The 21475-nt window shown below is 39.2% G+C and overlaps 1 protein-coding gene across 6 annotated transcripts in view; it reads left to right on the top strand.

Annotated features, from left to right (window-relative positions):
- The window catches only part of WWOX (WW domain containing oxidoreductase), a 1192279-nt gene that overhangs the window by 360723 nt on the left and 810081 nt on the right, over positions 1–21475 (top strand). For all 6 annotated transcript variants that reach the window (XM_060185124.1, XM_060185125.1, XM_060185126.1 and 3 more), the window contains 2 exons: positions 3084–3269; positions 10658–10922. In XM_060185124.1, coding sequence (XP_060041107.1) covers positions 3084–3269; positions 10658–10922 — 451 coding nt within the window. The remainder of the gene's footprint in view (positions 1–3083; positions 3270–10657; positions 10923–21475) is intronic.

Raw genomic sequence — 21475 nt, 5'->3', positions numbered from 1 at the left:
CAAAGCTCCAAATGCCTAGACTTGTTGAAAAGATAGGGAAGCACAGCAAATGTCCACTTTGAAGAATTTTATTTTCTTGTATAGATATTAATGGGAGGATATAGAGACCAAAGAAGTAGCAATGGCTTAACTTGGCAGGTGCCTCTCCAGATGCTAAAACTTTATCTGTAGCTAATCTCTGTTTATGGGGAGAGGAAATAGGTTTATAGAGCTTAGTTACCACAAGTCCTGTAAGTGTAATAGCATGACTGAACTGGCTTTATTCAATCCAGGAAATTTAGCTAAGAATGTATTATTCAGATGCTTTGTAGTCTGATGACTTTTTAATTTGATTTAGTTTTGAGCTGTTCATTTATTTGCACTATTTGAACTATTTTTGATGCGTTTCCAACCATAGAGACTTTGCTTTTAATTAATTGTTTTCCTGTCTGTAAAATAGCAATAATAATAACCAAATACATGTAATGCAAATTGAAAGGAGCTTCATGTAATTCATACTTGGCCATTTTCCTACTCCTCCCCTCCAGGGGTTTTTCCATTTATTGTAAGTTCCTTCTTTACAATAGATATAGTTATCCTAGCTACAAATAAGTAGACTGTATTTTAATTTGGAGTAGAGTCTGATGAATATCTTAGGTAAACCAGATGTTTTCAAAGCATTTTGTCCACTTCTTCAGAGAGTAATTTAGTTGCTGGGGGATTGTACATTCACAAGTCTAATGGGTACCATATAAGGAGACTAAATAATCCCAACCAGATACAGCTGACTCCAACCACATCACAACTTTCAGGTTTAAAGTAGGTGGATTGGAAACAGGTCAGACAACAGAACCAAATAAGATAATTTTTCAGCAAGACTCATATTATGCAGGGATATTGAGGGTTGCATGAATACTTAAACAGTGACTTAACTATGTTTTCCTACTTCTAAAATCAATTCATGCCTTTTAACTAAACATTTAAACAACTAATAAAATTGTTTTGCAAACTCTTCTAAAATACAGAAGAGGAGGGTCAGGTGGTAGTGCAGCAGCTTCAAGGCCCATGGCACAAAGCACAAGGTCCAACATAAGGATCCTGGTTCAAGCCCCCAACTCCTCACCTGCGGGGATGGGGGGGGTCATCTCATGAGTGGTGAAGCAGGTCTGCAGGTGTCTGTCTTTCTCTCCCCCTCTCTGTTTTCCCCTCCTCTCTCCATTTCTCTCTGTCCTATCCAACAACAATAGCAATAATAACAATAACAAAGGCAACAGAAGCGGGGGTGGGGGGAGGATGGCCTCCAGGAGCAGTGGATTCCTAGTGCAGGCACCTAGCCGCAGTGATAACCCTGGAGGCAAATAAAAAAAAAAATACTGAAGAGGAGGAAATACTTTTCAATTCACTTCAATTCAATTCTCAGATCAGACAAAGACATCAAAAAAGGGCAACATACAATATTACATGTGAATATAAATACAAAAATATTCCACAAAATACTAGTAAACTAAATACAAAGATATATATATATATATTTTTCCTCCAGGGTTATTGCTGGGCTCGGTGCCTGCACCATGAATCCACTACTCCTGGAGGCCATTTTCCCCCCCTTTGTTGCCCTTGTTGTAGCTTCGTTGTGGTTATTGTTATTGCCCTTGTTGACGCAATTCATTGTTGGATACGACAGAGAGAAATGGAGAGAGGAGGGGAAGACAGAGAAGGGGAGAGAAAGATAGACACCTGCAGACCTGCTTCACCGCCTGTGAAGCAACTCCCCTGCAGGTGGGGAGCCGGGGGCTCGAACCGGGATCCTTACACCGGTCCCTGCGCTTTGTGCCACATGCGCTTAACCCACTGCGCCACCGCCCGACCCCCACAAAGATATTTTTAAAAGGGTAATATTTAATGATTTTATGTGGTATACTCAAGGACTGCAGGGTTGGTTAAACATTTGAAAGACAGTCAGTATAACAAACTATATCAGTACTGCATAGGGTCCTGTCAATAGACACAGAACAAAATATTAGAAAAAGGTAATATCCTTTTATAATAAGAATATTCAAAAATTTTGGAATAACAGGACGTTTGCTCAATGTGATAATGGTAATCTACAAAACTAAGCAACCAATCAAACAAAAAACCTAATCTTACACTTAATGCAAAGTGACTGAATTCAATTGAGAACTTCCCCCCTAAAATTAGGAAATAAGACATGAATATCCACTCCTATGTCTTTCATTCAATGCTCATACTAGAACATCTAGTTTAGGTAATTAAGCAAAACAAGCACAAACAAACACAAGCCCATTCAAATTGGGAAAAAATAGATAAAACTATATAGACAAAATAATCTTATGTGGGGCTGGGGAGATAACATAAGGGTTATGCAAAAGACCTCTATACCTGAGGCCCTGAGATACCAGGTTCAATCCCTAGCACCACCATAAACCAAAACTGAGCAGAGTTCTGGTTAAAAAATAAATCGACCAGACTTCCCTGGACAGACAACCCCACCAATGTGTCTTGGAGCTCTGCTTCCCCAGAGCCTTTCCCCACTAGGGAAAGAGAGAGACAGGCTGGGAGTATGTATGGCTCAACCCGTCAATGCCCATGTTCAGTGGGGAAGCAATTACAGAAGCCAGACCTTCCACCTTCTGCATCCCACAATGATCTTGGGTCCTTACTCCCAGAGAGATAAAGTATAGGAAAGTTATCAGAGGAGGGGATGGGATATGAAGGTCTGGTGGAGGGAATTGTGCAAAATTGTACCCCTCTTATCCTATGGTTTTGCCAGTGTTTCCTTTTTGTAAACAAAAAATTAAAAACAAAATAAATCAATAGGGGACAGGTGGTGGTCAACCTGGTTGAGCATTCACATTACATTGAGCAAGGATCCGGGTTCAAGCCCCCAGTCCCCACCTGTAAGAGGGGTTTCAGGAGTGGTGAAGCAGTGCTGCGGGTGTCTCTCTCAATCTCTCTTCTTTTCTGTCTCTCCTTCTCATTCATTTTCCAGCGGTCTCTATCCAAAATAAATAAAAAGGAATGTGGGTTGTCCTTGATTTTCCACTTTGAAGTCTGTATACAGTGTTGGTTATTTTATTTTTCAGGTCTCTTCATGTGCTCGTGTGTAATGCAGCAGCCTTTGCTCTACCCTGGAGCCTCACTAAGGATGGCTTGGAGACGACCTTCCAAGTGAACCACCTGGGTCACTTTTACCTTGTCCAGCTCCTTCAGGATGTCCTGTGCCGCTCAGCCCCTGCCCGTGTTGTTGTGGTCTCCTCGGAGTCCCATAGGTGGGTTAGAATTTTGTGTTTTACCCATTGTCCTTCTTCTTGAACAGAATAGTTCTGTCTGAAAATAATTCTGATTAGTGCTATGCTAAATCCAAGTATAAGTAAACCTAACCTAACTTGCCTAACTTGCTAAAATTTTTAAGGTTTTTTTTTTCTTTCTTCCTTTCTTTCTTTTTTTTTTTTTTTTTTTTTTTTTTTTCCCACTGTGGACTATTATTTGGGGAAATAATCTGGGGGAAATGTACAGCAATGTAGATTGTTTGTAAGATTGCTTAAAGCCCCCCTCATTGATTTCGCCTTGAGATGGAATAATAATTGATTAAATCTGAATGCCTGACCTTTATTGATTCATCATTCAACAACTTCAACATCTCACCAAGAAGAAGGAGCAGTTATTCTAGCAGGAGAAACAATGCAATTAAAGACTGCGAGATGAAGTCCAATTGTTTTATAATGAGAAATTAGGGAATTCAATGCAGGCATTAGCTGTGTAATTGTAGAAAGGGAAGTACTGTAGTTAGAACATATTAGAAATCTGGCCATGCCTCTTTTGGTTAAAATTTCAATTAAAACATCAGATGGCACTTCTTTTCTATTACCATTAGGAGAATATTCAATTGACTAAAAAGACATTTGAAAATTTCATCGTATTTTCAGCATATTTGTTTCTAGAGTTGGATAAACTATTTAAACAACAGTTCTCAGAAAAGACAAAGGGTTTGTGGGTGAGGCTAGGTTGAACATCTTAAGGAGATTTTCCTGGTATGATTAGGAGCTTCCATTCTTAGCAAAAGTAGCTGGCCAAAAAGTAATGTGCAAGGACCTGATTTTCTTTCTTCTCCATTTCAAGTCCTTAAATGTTTTAGTGACTCAGAATAAAGCCTTTTCTTTCTTTCTTTCTTTCTTTCTTTCTTTCTTTCTTTCTTTCTTTCTTTCTTTCTTCTTCTTCTTCTTTTTTTTAATCATGCTTCCATAAAATGTAACCCCTGGGACTTGGTAAAGAGAGACCAGCCAAGGGTTAGCCTGAACCCTTTATCACTCCCAAACACAGGGACTTATGATATAAGTGACACACTGCAGATAGATTTACTTTTACCATTTTAAATTTATGATGGCTGAAATGAAAGGAGAATGCCAGTAATAATCCTCCCCTGTGTGAAAAGACATGAAACATCTCATAATTAGGTGGTTACAAAATCTGGACATCCTTATCTTTGTACATCGCACCAGGCTCGTGCAGGAGAGTGGTGTGGCCCTGCTAAGTTAGAGCCGGGGAGGCTGGTGTGTCAGGGGCAGACTCCAGAGAGTGAGCTCTGGAAATAAATCTGCCAGCTCCAATCATTTGCCAGATGTGGAGGGCACCACGGGATATGTTTAAATGAGCTGGTATTTAATGGGAGATTATGTTGAATTGTCAGCTGCTCCCTTCCCTTTGTAAATCTGTATTGCAAGTGGTATTTCATGTGACATCTTTGTTTTCTCCTAACTCTTGCCTACCTTGGAGAGCTGAATTTTAATTTCATTTAATGGATGGATTGGAAAGTAAGGGCTTTGGTCTCCATTCTAGTTTATAGATAAGGACTTCCTGGAAAATGTTCCCAGATCCACTCCTGTTATCCATCTGATGATGGGCACTGACTTTCTGCTTCCTGATTAGCTTTTGTACATATCAAAGGGCATTTTTACAAACTGTTAATTCTCCCAAGCTGGTTTGTTGATCACTCACATACTGCATCCCACAGCACAGAGAACCAGTGTGATTGCTTGGTATGAGGTGCTTGAAAAGCACTTGCTCACTGCTCACTGACCCAGGGCCCTAACCCATGCTGTAAAATGGAAGTGTTGATATCTAATTACCTCCATAAACCTTGGCAGAATCTCTTCCTTGGAGTCAAGACCCCCTGTTAGGGGAAAAATAAAGTCTTATGTTTGCAGAAAATATTATACCAGACTGCCCCAAGGCAAAATATTTATTAGCCTCCCCGTGTCTTCACTGGATTTTAGTTATCTGGAGTCTGAGCAAGTGAATTGAGTTTCTGTATACCTAAAATACATAACATTAAAATGAGAACTCAACTTCCTTGCTGTGAAAAATGTTCAGTTAACAATTAAAATAGAACAAGAAGAGAGAAGCATAACTGAAACTCCAAATGATTGCAGCTATGTTGAGTGCCAGGTTGCTGCACACACAGGCTTCTGATGCAAACTCAGTCTTATTGTTTTAACATACCAGTTTTTGTCTACATAAAATCTAAATAGTTTCCTTTGGTAATTCTAAAATTCTCAGTAAAAGAGAGAGAGAGAGAGAGAGAGAGAGAGAGAGAGAGAGAGTCACCCCCAAATAGTAACTGTTAGTGCACAGAGATTTCAGTGTGCTAGAGGGAGGATAATTCTATGAAGACATTCATGTTTGTCTTTGTCAATTTTTCAGCTTGAAAACAGAATAGGTGGAATTTGAAGAATTGTTTTACTGCCTCTTAAACTGAGAGATGAACATAGCCATTTTTTCAGGAAAATCTGCCTGGCTCAGAGGTATCTAAAACTTGTCTATCATTCTCACTTCCTGAAGGACTGTCAATACAAGCTAATCAGACCTTAAAAATGTGTTTACTGCCCAGGAGATCAGCCCAGCAGGAAACTCTGCTGGAAGGGGGGGGGGGGTGAGAGGGCTCACCCTCTCACCCCTGGCCTGATACTTAGCAGCTGTGCTTCTCCACCTTGCAGCCTTCCTTCTATCTTGTTCCATCTCATTTTTCATCATAGCATTCCTTCCCTTTTGTTTCTAGATTAAGGAATATGAATAAATGCCCCCCCCCTTTTTAAGAGGTTAATCTACTCACTGTGCCTCAGTTTGGAGATAACTCTACATTATCTTCAAACAAACAAACAAGCAAACACATATGCACACAGTAGAGGGTTTTCTAATTCTAAAACTCAGTAAGTGCCATATGTAGATATTAATGAGGAGTACAGAGGATCTGAACCTAATGGTAAATTTTGCCACCTGAGCAAGCCTGGTATCTCAGGATTTTATTATTATTATTATTATAGGTGACTAGAACCCTTAGTTTGAAATACTGTCACATTTCAGTTTCTCTAATACCCAAATATAGTGTCAGGGACTTTGCAAAGCAACATGCAAAAAACTCACTGTCCCGCTTTTGAAAACTCATAGCCTACTCTTAGAACCAGGTGAAGACATGATTTGTAGTCTAGTGGGCATAAAATCATAGAGTTGTGCAGATAAAAGGCAAAGATGGATCTGAGGCTCTATTCAGGGAATCCTTGGATTCCCACATAGATATGATGGGCCTAGACCTCTAACAGATCCCTTTCTATAGCTCTACATCTCCATTGGGAACATCATAAGCCCTCTTATGGGACCTCTATACGACCTTGCCCTCAATGTAGAACAGTGGTAGAAATTGCCCCACCCTCCAAAGGGAGGCTGGGCCAATTCTGCTACTTGAGTAAGACAGGTCTTGAAATAAGTGCAGCCTAGAATGTTCCTAGCTGTGACCATGGAATAGCTCAGACCTACAGGGATGCAGAGGGTACAACAGACTCCTGTGCTAAATATGGGCCCTAGGTCAGATTGATGGGGTTTACAGTTAATAAGACTTATATACTTTCCCCATATTTGGGACCTACTCTCTGCACTCATCCAGCTTTCTAGTCTTCTTCCTAAATCTGATACCATCTTTTCAGATAATATACTGTTAGCCCACCTGCATGTTAGCTGTCAGGCTCAGGCAAAAATTAGTAAAATCATGGGCCCCTTGGAATATACCTAAAGTAGACTTCCTAGCTTCTTCTAACATGATGACCCCAAAATCACATCTGCTATATTCTTACCTTGAAGTTCTTGATTATTAAACAATTTGTTCTGCTTTATATCTTAATGCTTTTTCAGCTACCAGGTTGCAGATGCTACCATGATGCTAAAAGACTTCCCTGGGCAGATGACCTCACCAATGTGTCCTGGGACCCCACCTCCTCAGAACCCTACCCAACTAGGGAAAGATAGAAACAGGCTGGGGTTATGGATCGACCTGTCAATGTCCATGCCCAGTAGAGAAGCAATCATAGAAGCCAGCTGGATCTCCCACCTTCTGTACCCCATAGAGGTCTTTGGTCCATACTTCCAGAAAGACAAAGAATAGGGAATTCCAATGGAGGGGATGGGATACAGAACTCTGGTGGTGGGAATTCTATGGAATTATACCTCTCTTATCCCACAGTCTTTTCAACCATTATTAAATCACTAATAATAATTTTAAAAAAAGAAGGAAGGAAAGGCAGGACCATAGAATAAATTATAGAAACAACAGTCACCCCATGTCTGTGGCCTTGGGAGAACTTCTGTAGTTTCCAGGGAAGGAATGGGGACAGAGAAGTCTGGTGGTGGGAAAGGTGTGACATTAACATATAATTTTTTAAATCAATATGAAATCACTAATAAAAGTGTTCTTTAAGATTTTGATAACAACATAAAAGGCAAAGATGGCATGCTTCACTCTGTTACAGATCTTGGAGGGGTGGCAGGGTACTGAAAAGTAGGACTGTTATTGTGGACTAGTTTCTGGGGAGTGAGTACTTAATTTTTGTGGAAACATACATTTTAATCTGCTTTATTTTGCTTTTTTTCCTTCTGTTCTCCAATGCCATCTAAGAAATTATTGTGACAACTAGCAGTGGAAATGTTTGTTAGGAAGGACTTCCTGGAACAAGTGGTACCTGAGTGTGTTGGTCTGCTTCTAATTCTGCTTCTGAGACCCCTTCTGTTTTGATCATCACGTTAGATTCGCTTGCATTGCTTAACGCTGTGGTCTATTTACATAATCGTTGTTTTGTTTGAGACCTGCACTGGTTTAATCCCCACTGGTTCACTCTCTTTTTCCACTCCACCCCCTCTTCTAGTCACATCCTGTTTTCCACTGTTTAATCCCCACTGGTTCACGTGCTTTTTCCTTCTTCGCATCCCCTATCCTACGTACTTCCTCTTCCTGACACTTCTGCTTCAGCAGATATGAAGGACAGTATTTTCTAATGAATAGAGATTAGATAGATTGCACTGCATTCCTGCTCATCAATAAATATTGAACTGCATTCCCAGCTCAGCCATGAGTCCCTGGTCATCTGTCTCCCGCCCTTGAAGCTAGCCCGACATATTGGCACCTGAACAGGGACCAGCACCTGAGGGGCTGGGAATATAGTACAGTAATTGTGCAGAGGACTCTCTTGCAAGAGGTCCCAGGTTTGGTTGCTGGCATTCCCAGTAGCCAGAGCTGAGTAGTGCTCTGATTTAAAAATAACTAAATAGATACATAACTACATAAATGAAATAAAGTGGCATTTGCTTTGGGTTTATCAAATGTGCTAAGAAATGGTTAAATTAACAGGTAACAAAAGAAGAGTATAATCAAGAGTGAAGGGTGTTATATTTATCCCAGACCTTTTAGATTTTGTCCAAATTCTTGATGCTCTTTCCTATTCAGTGTAGACAAAATTTCCAACATGTGACCCTACCTTGGATTATTATGATTCCAACTTCACAATTTTCTTTTGTATCTACTCTTCTGTAATACCTAATTCCTATTGCTGAAATAATATTCATAAATAATATAAATTTCCTGGATAAATATAGTTTAATTCAGTATGCTAGTCTAGATATAATATAAAGAAAAACTAATGTAGAGAATTTGACAGGTATTTCATCATGTAAATGCTTGTGAAGAACTACAGCTAGATCATCATGTATGGGTGTTTTTGCATAAACTGCATTATGGGTGCTCACAACTGTGGACTGTTGGCAGATGTGTGGAACAGGCCAATATCCAGCTAAGTTCCATTCTGATCAAGTACTCATGCCTCCTTTCAGTGGTGGTTATACCTCTCTCCTGAAAGTTCTGTCGATGTTACAACTGTAGATATGTCAAACACAGGTTTTTCATCTGCATAGATGTCCGTTGGGGCATTCATCATTGAGTAAGACCGGCCATGCATTGGACCTCCATTCACCCCTACTAGGCCCATGTGGGCCATTGTTAAGACAACTAGCAAAAGGCTGCTATCTATTTTCAAATTTCCACCTACTGCCTTAGAAGATCAAGCTCTTCCTGTGGTTTAAGGACTTGGGAATTGACAGCCAACAATTAGTTTCAAGGCCTCATTGCCACAGACCTAAGGAAGGCACTTCTAGCCATCAGCTTTATTGATGTTTCTAGTGAAACAATGTCCTTTAACACTAGAAACTGGGTGTTACTTGACTCAGTCCTGGAGAAGGATTATTTAATTCCCATGAAAGCGTGAATTTCAGTGGTCCCCTTGATGATTCATTTTTAAATTGCTCAACAGGATCATATTCAGGAGTAACTAGATGAATCTGTAAGTTTCCTTTTACTTTTTTTTTTTTTACAACAGTTATCTAGTACATTCTGATTATGCTTCCTTATTACTCAGTGCAAATGTTTAGAATCAGCTTAATGAAGCAAACTGAGGGGTCTTTAACAAAGATGAGACCATCTAGAAAATTCCTTTGTTGTGATTTTTTTTTGGGGGGGGAGGGAGGAGCAGTGTCTACTTGTAATTAGAAGAAGAAGAAAAAAAACGAAAAAGAAAGAAAGGAAAGAAGGAAACAAGCAGCTGGTGTTTAATGACTCCATCAGACCCAATTATAAAACATCAACTACTTACTTTGATTTGTGTGCATCCATGCCATGGGTATACTTAAAAACACTGGGCTCTGCCAGAACTCATTTTGGCTTTGTTTACATTTATCTCTTAAACATACAAGACTGTTGATGGCACCTCACCAAGGTTATAACCCCTCTATAATCATTAATTTTTAATCTGAAAAAGGGTCTTAGAGGCAGCAAGACTCATCTATATTTACTTGGATGCTCAAATCAAAATATACAGAACTTGAGAGTTGGCTAAAATAACCCAGGAAAGCCCCATCAAAGGTTAGGAATGTGATATCTTTTGGCTTCCAAGAGCAGCAGCCCTTTAAGATGCTTTTCCATTTAATTTAATTATCTTTGAACTTCCTGCTGAAGGTTTTGAAAAAATATATGTTAGAGGCAGAGGGAGTCAAGTGTGTTCAGCCTTCTTCATGTTAGAATTTGGACTTTGATTAAATCTATGTTTGATTCTGGTTGGTTTATATTGTTCAATCACCATTGTCCATTTTCAAGGGAGACCTTGTTTAAATATTTGCACAATTGCCTTTTCAGTGGTTTCTACTTAGTTTCTCAGATTCCTAATAAAAATTGAAAATATACATTTTTGTCTTATTAAATTTACTCAATTTATAAAATTTTGCCATTTAAATGTATGTAAGAAGTCAGAAAAGAACTGCCTTCACATAATTTCTCTCTTTTTTTCAGATTTACAGATATCAGTGACTCCTCAGGAAAGCTAGACTTAAGTCGCCTCTCTCCATCTAAAAATGACTATTGGGCCATGCTGGCTTATAACCGATCCAAACTCTGCAACATACTCTTCTCCAATGAACTACACCGGCGCCTCTCCCCTCGAGGGGTTACCTCCAATGCAGTGCACCCGGGCAATATGATGTATTCCGCCATTCATCACAATTGGTGGGTGTACACATTGCTCTTCACCTTGGCCAGACCTTTCACAAAGTCCATGGTGAGTGAACCATTTGTATTACTTCATTTGCTACAAATACCTCCAGGGTGCCGTGAATGGAAGGGTCCAAGAGAGACCCAGATCACTGTGTTTTCTGCTGCCTCTTGTCTTTTGTAATCATGAATCTGATGTTGATAATCACACCATAAGGCCTATTACAACCACTGAAAATTGCTCTTGAAAAGATTTGAGTTGACTTTAGATTACATCTGCTTCTCTAAAGGTGTCTCAGAGGTCCTGATAGAAGATGTGATTTTTTGATATTGTGTTAAGTGTGGCAGAAAGTCTTGATGGAGATGACTTGTTTTCTTTTGATGTGATTTAAAAAATACTTATAAAGTGCCGTACTTGAATACAGTGTTTTGTGTTAGTTGGTGAAAAATACGGATTTATGACTGTTGAATTATCACTTATGTGTTTTCTCTGAGAATCTGTGTTTGATGTTTTAAATTATTTTTAATGGGTGTCAACCTCTCCTGGAAAATCTTTGTTGGCTAGAAGTATATTTTGTTCTTTACTGCCTCCAAAAACAAATTCACTATAGCATTGGTGGTATAGTGGTGAGCATAGCTGCCTTCCAAAGACAAATTCACACTATTATGGTTAGATTTGGAAATGTTCAAAGAAATTAAATATGATGTTTTCACAGTTTTGATGGTCACATAGTAACCATATCTAGTGACTTCTTGCATGAAGACTCTCTAATATGAAGTAATGCAAATTATGAATATAATTTTTAATATTGTATGTATTTATTATTTATTGGTTAGAGACAGAAGCTGAGAGTGAAGGAGGAGATATAGAGACACACACAGAGAGAGAGAGAGAGAGAGAGAGCTACAGCACTGCTTCACCACTCATGAAGCTTCCTCCTGCAGGTGGGGAGTGGGGGCTTGAATTTGAGTCCTGTAATATGTGTGCCAAACCAAGCTGACCCCAAAATAATGTACATTTTTAGCAATATATTTGGCTAGTATTTTTCTTTCTTTTTTTTTTTTTTTTTTTGCCTTCAGGGTTATTGCTGGGGCTCAGTGCCTACACTACGAATCCACTGCTCGTGGAGGCCACTTTTATTGCCTTTGTTGCCCTTGTTTTATCGCTGTTGTGGTTGTTATTGATGTTGTTGTTGTTGGATATAACTAAGAGAAATTGAGAGAGAATGGGGAGATAGAAAGGGGGAGAGAAAGATAGATACCTGCAGACCTGTTTCACCGCCTGGCCTGTGAAGCAACCCCCTGCAGGTGGGGAGCCAGGGGCTCGAACTGGGATCCCTACACTGGTCCTTGTGCTTTGCACCATGTATGCTTAACCCGCTGCACTACTGCCCAACCCCCCTCCCCCCACTAGTATTTTTCCAAAGCAAGGGTCTATAAATATGTTTTCCTACTAGTGCGCACCAATATTCCCAGTTAACCAATTCTACATCTAATTCTCATAAATTGTTTTTTTCTAAAAACATATTTTGGTCTTTAAAAGTATCACAAGTCAAATTGCTCTCATCTAACTTTCTGGGAACAGGACCTCACAACCTCTTAGTTTAGTCTGCCATCCTCCTTAGTCATTTCTGTTTATCATCTGTAACCTTTATTTTTGTGCATGACTTTTAAAATGACAACAAAAATCTTTTGAACTGCTCCTGTGTAAATAGGTAAGTGCATCTTTTATTCTAATCACCAAGATGTTCTTGTGCAAAGTGAACAGACATGCTCCATGAATTGAGTATTTAATAGGAGATGAAGTAGGATCTATGGAGAGCAGATTTCCAAGTCCTACATAGTCTTGATATTCATAAAGTAAATATATGAAACCTGTTATATGTAGCACAAGGTTCTGAAATCACCCTCATCTAGCTGTTTATGATTCTATAAGAGTTAACTTTCCACAAGGGCTTATTTGATCATGAGTTTAGCTCATACTCTGGTAGAACCCTCTCTCTATATATGTATGATGAGAACATTTGGGTCTGACTTGGTGTTCAAATTCAGTTCTTTCTGTTGGCCCAGTAACTTAGGGTTCAACAGACCAACCACTGAATATAATTTGCAGTCTTTGGTCTTGAATTTTCTCCCATGTATTTGTTCATTGATGGGAGCTAAGAATCTCCTTTCTATGACACCAAGGAGTTTAGAATCTTTCTTTCTTTCCTTCTTTCTTTCTTTCTTTCTTTCTTTCTTTCTTTCTTTCTTTCTCTCTCTCTCTTTCTTTTTTCTTTCTTTCAGAATTTCCCTAATCAAAAAGACTTTGATGGGAATGTTTTAGAGGTTGGTCTATGACTGCGAGGACATGGAGGGTGGTGCAACCATATAACCATTTGTTGGGGACACTAGTGGATTACTAATGGATTTATTGACAGACATTGATAGGAACTATTATTCTGTTAACTGATCCCAGAGTGTAGGGACTCTAGACAAGGGCTGGTGGGAGGATGAGGAAGACAGATGATGTGAATAAAATAAAAGATAAAGTGATTGTTTCTGTATTTTGGGGGAAGAGTCACTTGTCTGATGCCTAACCGATTGTTTTTAGATATGGGCTTGGCTATCTTTGGACCTAACAGCAGGATATTGAAATTCCATCAATTCATATGTAAGGGTGATCTGGCTATGACATCTGTCACCTCATCGATCTCCAGGGTTAATTCGGCTGATCTGACTGGCTAGGTGGTTGTCCCCTTCCTCTGTCACTGCTCCGTGTGTATCCTTGTCAAAGCTGCTTGCTCCCTCAAAGAGGCTGATGTTCTTGGAATAGAGATGGACTGGTCTTGTCAAGGATACATGAGAAGCTGCGTTCCCCTGATAGAACATCCAAAAAAGCTCTAAAAAAAAAATGCCAGCAATTCAAGTGCAAATACTCAAACCAAGTGGAAGACTAAAATATGGATTAGTAAGTAAGGCCCAAATTTACCACACAGCTGAGAAAGAGCTCTTAGTAATCTCAGGTACTCAGCCTAAAAGCCCTGTTCCCTGTTGTTCTTCAGCCAGCATGCAGAAGCCTACATCAGCCTAGTAACCTGCCCTCTAGTCAAAAGGCAGGAATGTCAATGATAAGAGGCTCCAACTGAGAAAGTGCTTTGGACAAACATATAAACAGGGGCATGTCTTTGTGACTCTGGATGAGAGGCATGGGAAAATGAGCACATAGCTCACAGGAGGACTTAGAGAAACATGGGACTATCCCACAAAAATACATTTTAAGGGTGATTTATTGGAATTGTGAGAATTTATTGGAGAGTGTTCATAGATAAGGTAGAGGAGCTGAGCATGTTCCTTGTGCTAGAGAAGGGATTCAACACAGCTTTCTGGTGGTGACAAGAATGAGGAAGCAGAGACTTGTTATAGTGAACTGAGGAGCTCCTTTGGCCTAGGCCCAGCTCTAGCTCTTAGTTTTAACACCCTGAACATGTCTCTTAAGACCCTTTAGCCCATTCCTTCATAGACGAAATGGCAATGCAGGCTGGTGTGAGAATTGATAACAATAGATATTTCAAGTAGGATAATGGATATAGAATTTCAGCAGTGATTTCAATCTGATTCTCCATCGTGGTAGCTGCTAACCACAATTGGTTCTTGAGCCCTTGAGAAGTGGTCAATACAACTGAGAATGAATTTTTAACTGGATTTCATTTGAATTAATTTAAATTTGAATAATTGTGTCTACCTAATGATTGTTATATTGGAAAGCACCTTTAAGTAAAATCCCTAGACTATCTGTTTTATGGTATTTCTGTCTATGATGGTTGTTATTTCTGCTTTTATATTCCTATGGATAGAATTATTATCCAAAATGCAATTGCTACTAATGAATTCAAGAGTTACAGAAATGAAGACATTGGTTAATTAGGAGTCTAATGGTGAGGGTTGGGGGAATTCTTTATTCTTACTCCTAAGATTCAAGGGGGAGTACTACTGCAAGGCAGAAAGAGGGTTCAGATAGGAAAATCCTTCGTCTTCATCCTGTACATTCAGGGTCTTCTTTGAGGAAGTCATTTTGGATCAGACTTTATATATTTATACCTCCAGATAATTGAAAGACAATTTTTTTTTTTTTTTTTTTTTTTACCAGAGCACTGCTCAGCTCTGGCTTATGGTAGTGCAGGAGATTGAACCCGGGACTCTGGAGCCTCAGGCATGAGAGTCTCTTTGCATAACCATTATGCTGTCTAACCCCACCCTCCCCACCCCCTGCTGGAAAGACGATCTTTATATGTCAGAAATGTGCTTTTTTTTTTTAATTTGCCATCTCTGGAGATCACTACTCCAGGTTTACTCTTTCAGATAATAAGAAAAATAAAGAGAGAGAGGGAGAGGGAAAGGGACACCATGGCATTGATATTTCTCTAGTGCCACCAATGCAGGGCTCAAAACTTGGACATGTGAACTACGAAGTAGGCACATATGTGCATTTTTCACAAGTAGGTGTATTAAGGTTACTGTAGAATATGTGGTTGTATTTAGATTTTTTTTTTGGGGGGGGGTTTCTAACAATACCAGCCATTTAGGTATATGGTAGTATTTCTTAGCCATTAGATTTCTATTTGACTAGGGTTGTAAAAGGTGGAGTGGGAACTCTCAATTGACCTGGTAAATTTAAGTGACAAAGTCACTTCTTTTAGAACTTTGTACATGTAAGAGAGAAGTCTGTGTGAAGGTAGGGCTGAGATTAGTCTATTCTGCTGATAGGTTAGACTGAACAAATTGGAAAGGTCAACTTCATTTTTTCTTCTCTCAGTATTGCTTGTCATGGTTTCTTTCATGATACAGCATGTAAACATACTTAGGACATAAATAATGCATTTTTATTGCCACCTAATATAACAGTGAGAACCCTAATTGCTCACATAGAAGCTTAGCACTGATGCAGTATCCATAGCATTGGGTAGCTAGTGTTCTGTTTGTGGATTGTCACCTCTTTTGCATTTCACTTCTGAGAAGGTATTTTCCTTTTGCCCTGAGTGTTGCTGGAGCATATGTTCTGTTAGCCCAGCCTTGTGTTGGGAAGCCTTATCTTTGCTCCCCCACTATAGCTGACTCCCTTAAGAATTAAACAGCAGTATTCTAATATCAGTGTCCCTTCTTTATTTGCTGTGACTTGCTGTGACTACGGTGATTTTAGTTACAGTAATTAGGTCACCCTTCATGGAGTCAGGCTATTTTAAGTGCCTCTTTAAGGAATATTGTTGCAGATCAGTAATTTTACAATTGGATGTTCTTGTGCAACTTTATTAAATGTAATCTGTCTTTTAAATGTTGCCCTTTTACAGTTATACATTTCTAATTGTTGCTGTAAATGCATTATCGCCTTGAAATTAATTAATATTTCCATTTTGGCCTCCTGCAGTATAATAATCACTAATGAGAAACTCAGAGGGATTCATTTCCAGCATAGTGACCCCTACCGGCAAAGCCCTGTCTCCTGCCATTTTCTTGAGAGCCAGAGGATGTGTAGCTTTATTGCGTTTGAGAATAAAGGATTTTCCCTGGTGGTCCAGGAGGTGGCGCAGTGGATAAAGCACAGGATTCTCAGCCATGAGATCCTGAGTTCAATCCCCAGCTGCACATTTACCAGTGATGTCTGGTTCTTTCTCTCTCTGCCTATCTTTCTCATAAATAAGTAAATAAATTCTTAAAAAAAAAAAAGGATTTTCCCTGTACCACTAATTTATAATCTATCTAGCATCTGTGCATTCTGTTTAGCTTTGTGTCCTTCTAGCTTTATTTTATGCAGTTAACATACTGTGAAATCATATTTTTCATGTGCATATGTAAATAGATAGTGTATGCTAGTATATATAGTATATGCATTCATACATATTACTATGTGGGTTTTATTTTCACAAAACCAGGCATTTTGTATTCTTTGATACTATAAAATATTTTCAAGGATAATTTTGATTATTTGTAGTCATGGTCTTGTGTAATAACTGTCAGATTTTTTCCATATTCCTGTGTGAGGTGCAACCTGATTGTTTAGGCCAAACCCCTTGTTGCTTGATGTGTGTATTGATATATGAGCTTAAAGGTCTCCTCCATTATTTCCCGCAGTATGTTCATACTGTTAGAATTATCATCTTTATACTGCAATTAGAAATCATAAGGATCTTACCCAACTCATTTAAGAAAATAGTGCTATACATTATAGTGCACAAGAACTCAGGTTCAAACCTCCCCACTTGCAGGAGAGGAAGCTTTACTAATGGTGAAGTAGTGCTACAGGTCCTCTCTCTCTCTGTCTCTACCTCTCTCTCCCCTGATATTACCCCTTCATCTAAATTTCTCTGTCTTTATATGAAATAAACAAGTAATTAAATATATAAATGAAATATTTAAAAAGAAAATAGTGCCAGTTTGCTAACCCATTTGCAGCTACCTCAGGTCGATTTGTTTTGATAAGTGGACTGCAGCACCCCTGTTTTCTGTGTATGGCTGAGCAGTTCTCTTCCATTCTTAAGTTTGAAAATGCCTTCTCACAATTGTCCAGTCCCCTTTTTCCCTATTCCCCGCCCCCTACTCTTTCAGTTCTGGTAAACAACATCTTGGCTAAAGCTCCTAGGTCTAAGCCAGCCCCTTGTGGCTAAGTATGTAAATCTGAAGCTGAACACTGTCACGTGCCTCTTAGGGTGTTTTGTGCAATCTAATATTTGTGTTGGCAGGTAACAGTAGAAAGAATATCATGTGTTAGGGTAGCAAGAGCTTAGCAGATGTTTCAGGGAACTGCATTTTCAAATCATTCTGCATTAAAAGAAAAAAATGGCTTTGGCTTGTAGAACTTCTGAAACGATTGGGTTACGTTTCCTGTGGCCGTGTAAAGCCAGTCATTGTGCTGAGTTTTAACAGATGTGCAGCTACCCTGCTAATGGATGGGCCTGCAATGCTGGTGCTATTGCAAAGTTATAAATTATAACTAGAAAAAACACAAGATGTCATTCTTACAACCTTCAGGAAAGCCAAGCCGGGCAATTCTGCCCTTGAATAACCTGCTGCGGGGTGATTTATAGTTATACAATTTAAAACATAATGAAGGACATAATAGATGTTGATTTGTTCTTTAAATTAGTATTTTAGAAAAATACTTCTCCCATCCCTGTTAAATATCTGCAGCTGACTACACACTGTAGATATTATCAAGGACAAAACCCTGTGTCTGAATCTTTACGGTTACACTGGAGTACCACATGAAAGGTCAAAAGAGTAGGAAGCAGGTCCCCTTTGCTGTGTAGGGAGGAGGAAATAAGTTTCAAAGTGGAAATCTTGGCATATTCTTCACTGTGCTAAATATTTTGAGGAGGTTCCTGAGTGAGGATTGAATTTTCCAGCTACATTGCTGCTACTCCCAGTCCAGATACATTCAGGAACCAGATTCCTATGACCCTTCTGTGCTTGGGCCACACTTGAACTTCCCTGCAGACTCCCACAGAAGGAGGGGCTACTAGAGCCCTTCTCATTGAACTCCCTGCAGTCTCAAATGTTCTTCTTACTTTCCAGGATAATTATCAGTATTGTTTTTATTAGTCACTTCTTTAAAGTTTACAGTGCTTACTGAATTCAGAGTCCAAGGGATACGATAAGTTTGAACAAAGCAACAACTTCAGAATTATTAGGCCTGGATGCACAATTCAAAATATTGGCTCATTTTCTCCATCAGTTTAGGTATTTTGGGTTGCAAGCTTTTGACAAGTTGATATTGATTGGAGTGTGGATCAGGGAGGGAGTCTAGCAGTAGCACATGCTCTGTGTTCAAGGGATCCTAGATTTAATCCCAAGTACCACATACAAACAAGACTGAAACACCACAAATGGCAGAATGGTGCTCAGGCTTTTCCCCTGCTTTTTCCTTTGGGATTGCCCTGGCTTTTCCCTCCTGCTTATATGATGGCTTATAGAAGCTACAGTAACTGGTATTATTATTCTGGGTGTGTTACATGTTCATGGATTTGAAGCACTGAGAATAGGTAGAAACTCAACAGATACCATTATTATTGTAGATATTTATTCATATAAAAAAAGAACTGCTTTCTTCTCTCTTGCCTATAGATACTCAATGTCCTAATGCTCACTCTATGTCTGTCACAGAAGGTCAAATTCTTCCATGAATATTAGCCATCAAACACACCATAGAACAGTCTGAGTAATTGTTGAAACAAAAAATACTGACTGAAACTAGGAGTAGGTGGGCACCCACAGCGATAATTTAAGCCCTGCTGGCAGGATGTTTTAAGCTACCAACATTACAGCTTTGCTTTGAGTTAAAATCAGCCCTTTTGTGAGAGAGAGAGAGAGAGAGAGAGAGAGAGAGAGAAGAGAAAAGCAACTCTAGCTTTGTGAGGCCACAGCACCTCATCCCTGTCTTTCCTCTGCCTTGTTTTATCATCTCTGAAGTCTAGAGAGGCCTTTGTTCCCAACTGAGTGCCCTAGAGAGGGAAAAGTGACTATCCAGCCTTAATATGTGTGACAAATTATTTAATGAACATTTAACCAAGATTTGAAATGCCCCGTGTTTTATCTTCTGCGTTTCCTTTTCTTCTGTGTGCCTGCTGGCATTTTGGTAATGCAGTGCCTTTTTGTAACTCTCTTTCTAGCACTTTACTCTATTTTTTTTTTGTTTTGTTTTGTTTTAAGTTAGTGGTGACTTCTTTGATCCTCCCCTTTTCAGTTTCCTTTTCTCCAATTTCATACTTCTTTCCAGTGATTTTTGGCTGCAGCACAGTTCAGATATTGGAGGCCAACACGATTAAACAGATGCCAGGGGTTTATGTTGCTTCATGATGATCTTTCTGAAACATTTCTTGTATGAACACTGATTTCTATATAACTCACTGGACACGCTTATTTTCCCTTGTGAGGTAGAAGGTAATGTTTTTCTAGCAGCAATAAAGAGAACTCCAGTCTAGTGGTTGTGAGGGTTTTAGAATCAGAGACCACACCCTCACCCTTGTTACTATGTAGATAAATCAGTACCTTGAAGATCAGTTGAAGATCTTTTTTCATTTTATATGAGAACCTACCAAGTGGCAGCTGTGTGCTTCAGGGTTCACATCTTTAGATCTTGTCTAATGTGTGATTTTAGAATTTTCTATAGAAAATATTAACAATTGTGTGTCTCTGATCCAGTCACTTAAGTTTCTAGGCCTCAGTTTTCTTGTCTGTGAAATGAATCATTTAACCAATATGAGTTTTCCCTAGGGCTTTAGATATTATAGAATGTATCATTCAAAAGAAAATTTAAAAAGGAGGCTGATTATGTTTCATACTTTTCATTCTGAAAACTCATTTGAGTTTTTAATCAGTGATACCTTCATTTTAAAGAATGAGTAATGCCAAAATCTGTATACAGGGCAAGATTATTGAATGTATTTCTTTTAAAAATATATTTATTTATTCCCTTTTGTTGCCTTTGTTGTTTTTTTGTATTTATTTATTCCCTTTTGTTGCCTTTGTTGTTTTATTGTTGTAGTTATTGTTGTTGTTATTGATGTCATTGTTGTTGGATAGGACAGAGAGAAATGGAGAGAGGAGGGGAAGACAGAGAAGGGGACAGAAAGATAGACACCTGCAGACCTATTTCACCACCTGTGAAGCAACTCCCCTGCAGGTGGGGAGCTGGGGGCTTGAACCGGGATACTTCCGCCTGTCCTTGTGTTTTGAGCCACCTGTGCTTAACCTGCTGCGCTACCGCCCGACTTCCACCCTTGTTTTTTTATTGTTGTAGTTATTATTGTTGTTGATGTCATTGTTGTTGTGTAGGACAGAGAGAAATAGAGAGAGGAAGGGAAGACAGAGAGGAGGAGAGAAAGACAAACACCTGCAGACCTGCTTCACCGCCTGTGAAGCGACTCCCCTGCAGGTAGGGAGCTGGGAGCTCGAACCAGCATCCTTAGGCCGGTTCTTGCACTTTGCACCACCTGCACTTAACCCACTGCGCTACTGCCTGACTCCCTATTGAATGTATTTCTACTGAGCACATTTGACCAGAGAAAATTGATCCCAGTGTTGCTGTTGACTGTGTTGTAACTTCTGAGTAGTTGGGAGCAACTGGCTTGGAAGACTCTAGCTATGCCTTTCCATCTCCAGAATTCTTCTGGGCATCTTTTGGGTCCCAGATTTCAAATTTGCAGTAAAGTTAACTGCATCTCAGTTAATGAAATTATGAGTCCAAGGTGAGACCATTTATCAAAGGCAGACCTATGCAGACACATCATGGTAGAATGCAGAAATTCAGGATCTGGGTAGGTTCTTTATTTTGTTTGTTCTCTCATAAGCACCTATTTCACTCTGTGCCCTTTAATAAATATGACACACTACCACTACTGACTTCAAAAGATTTAGAATGTTAATGAGTATACAGGAAAATGTTGTAGAAGCAGAAAATGCTACAGTCAATGATGACTTCTATTCATGTATGAGTGAAAGACGTTGGCATGAAATGTTTTTTGGCTGTATTCCATCTTTCAGCAAATGTTATTGAATACCTACCATTTGTCCATTTGTGAGGTCTCTTTTGAGCACAGATCTTGGTCTCTGTCATCATGGGGACTCATTCATGCAGGTTGCAGAAGA

Source organism: Erinaceus europaeus, chromosome 2 (genome assembly GCF_950295315.1).
Source record: "Erinaceus europaeus chromosome 2, mEriEur2.1, whole genome shotgun sequence".
NCBI classification, from domain to species: Eukaryota; Metazoa; Chordata; class Mammalia; order Eulipotyphla; family Erinaceidae; genus Erinaceus; species Erinaceus europaeus.
Note: the sequence above shows the minus strand (reverse complement) of the source record. Positions and strands in the feature narration are given on the sequence as shown.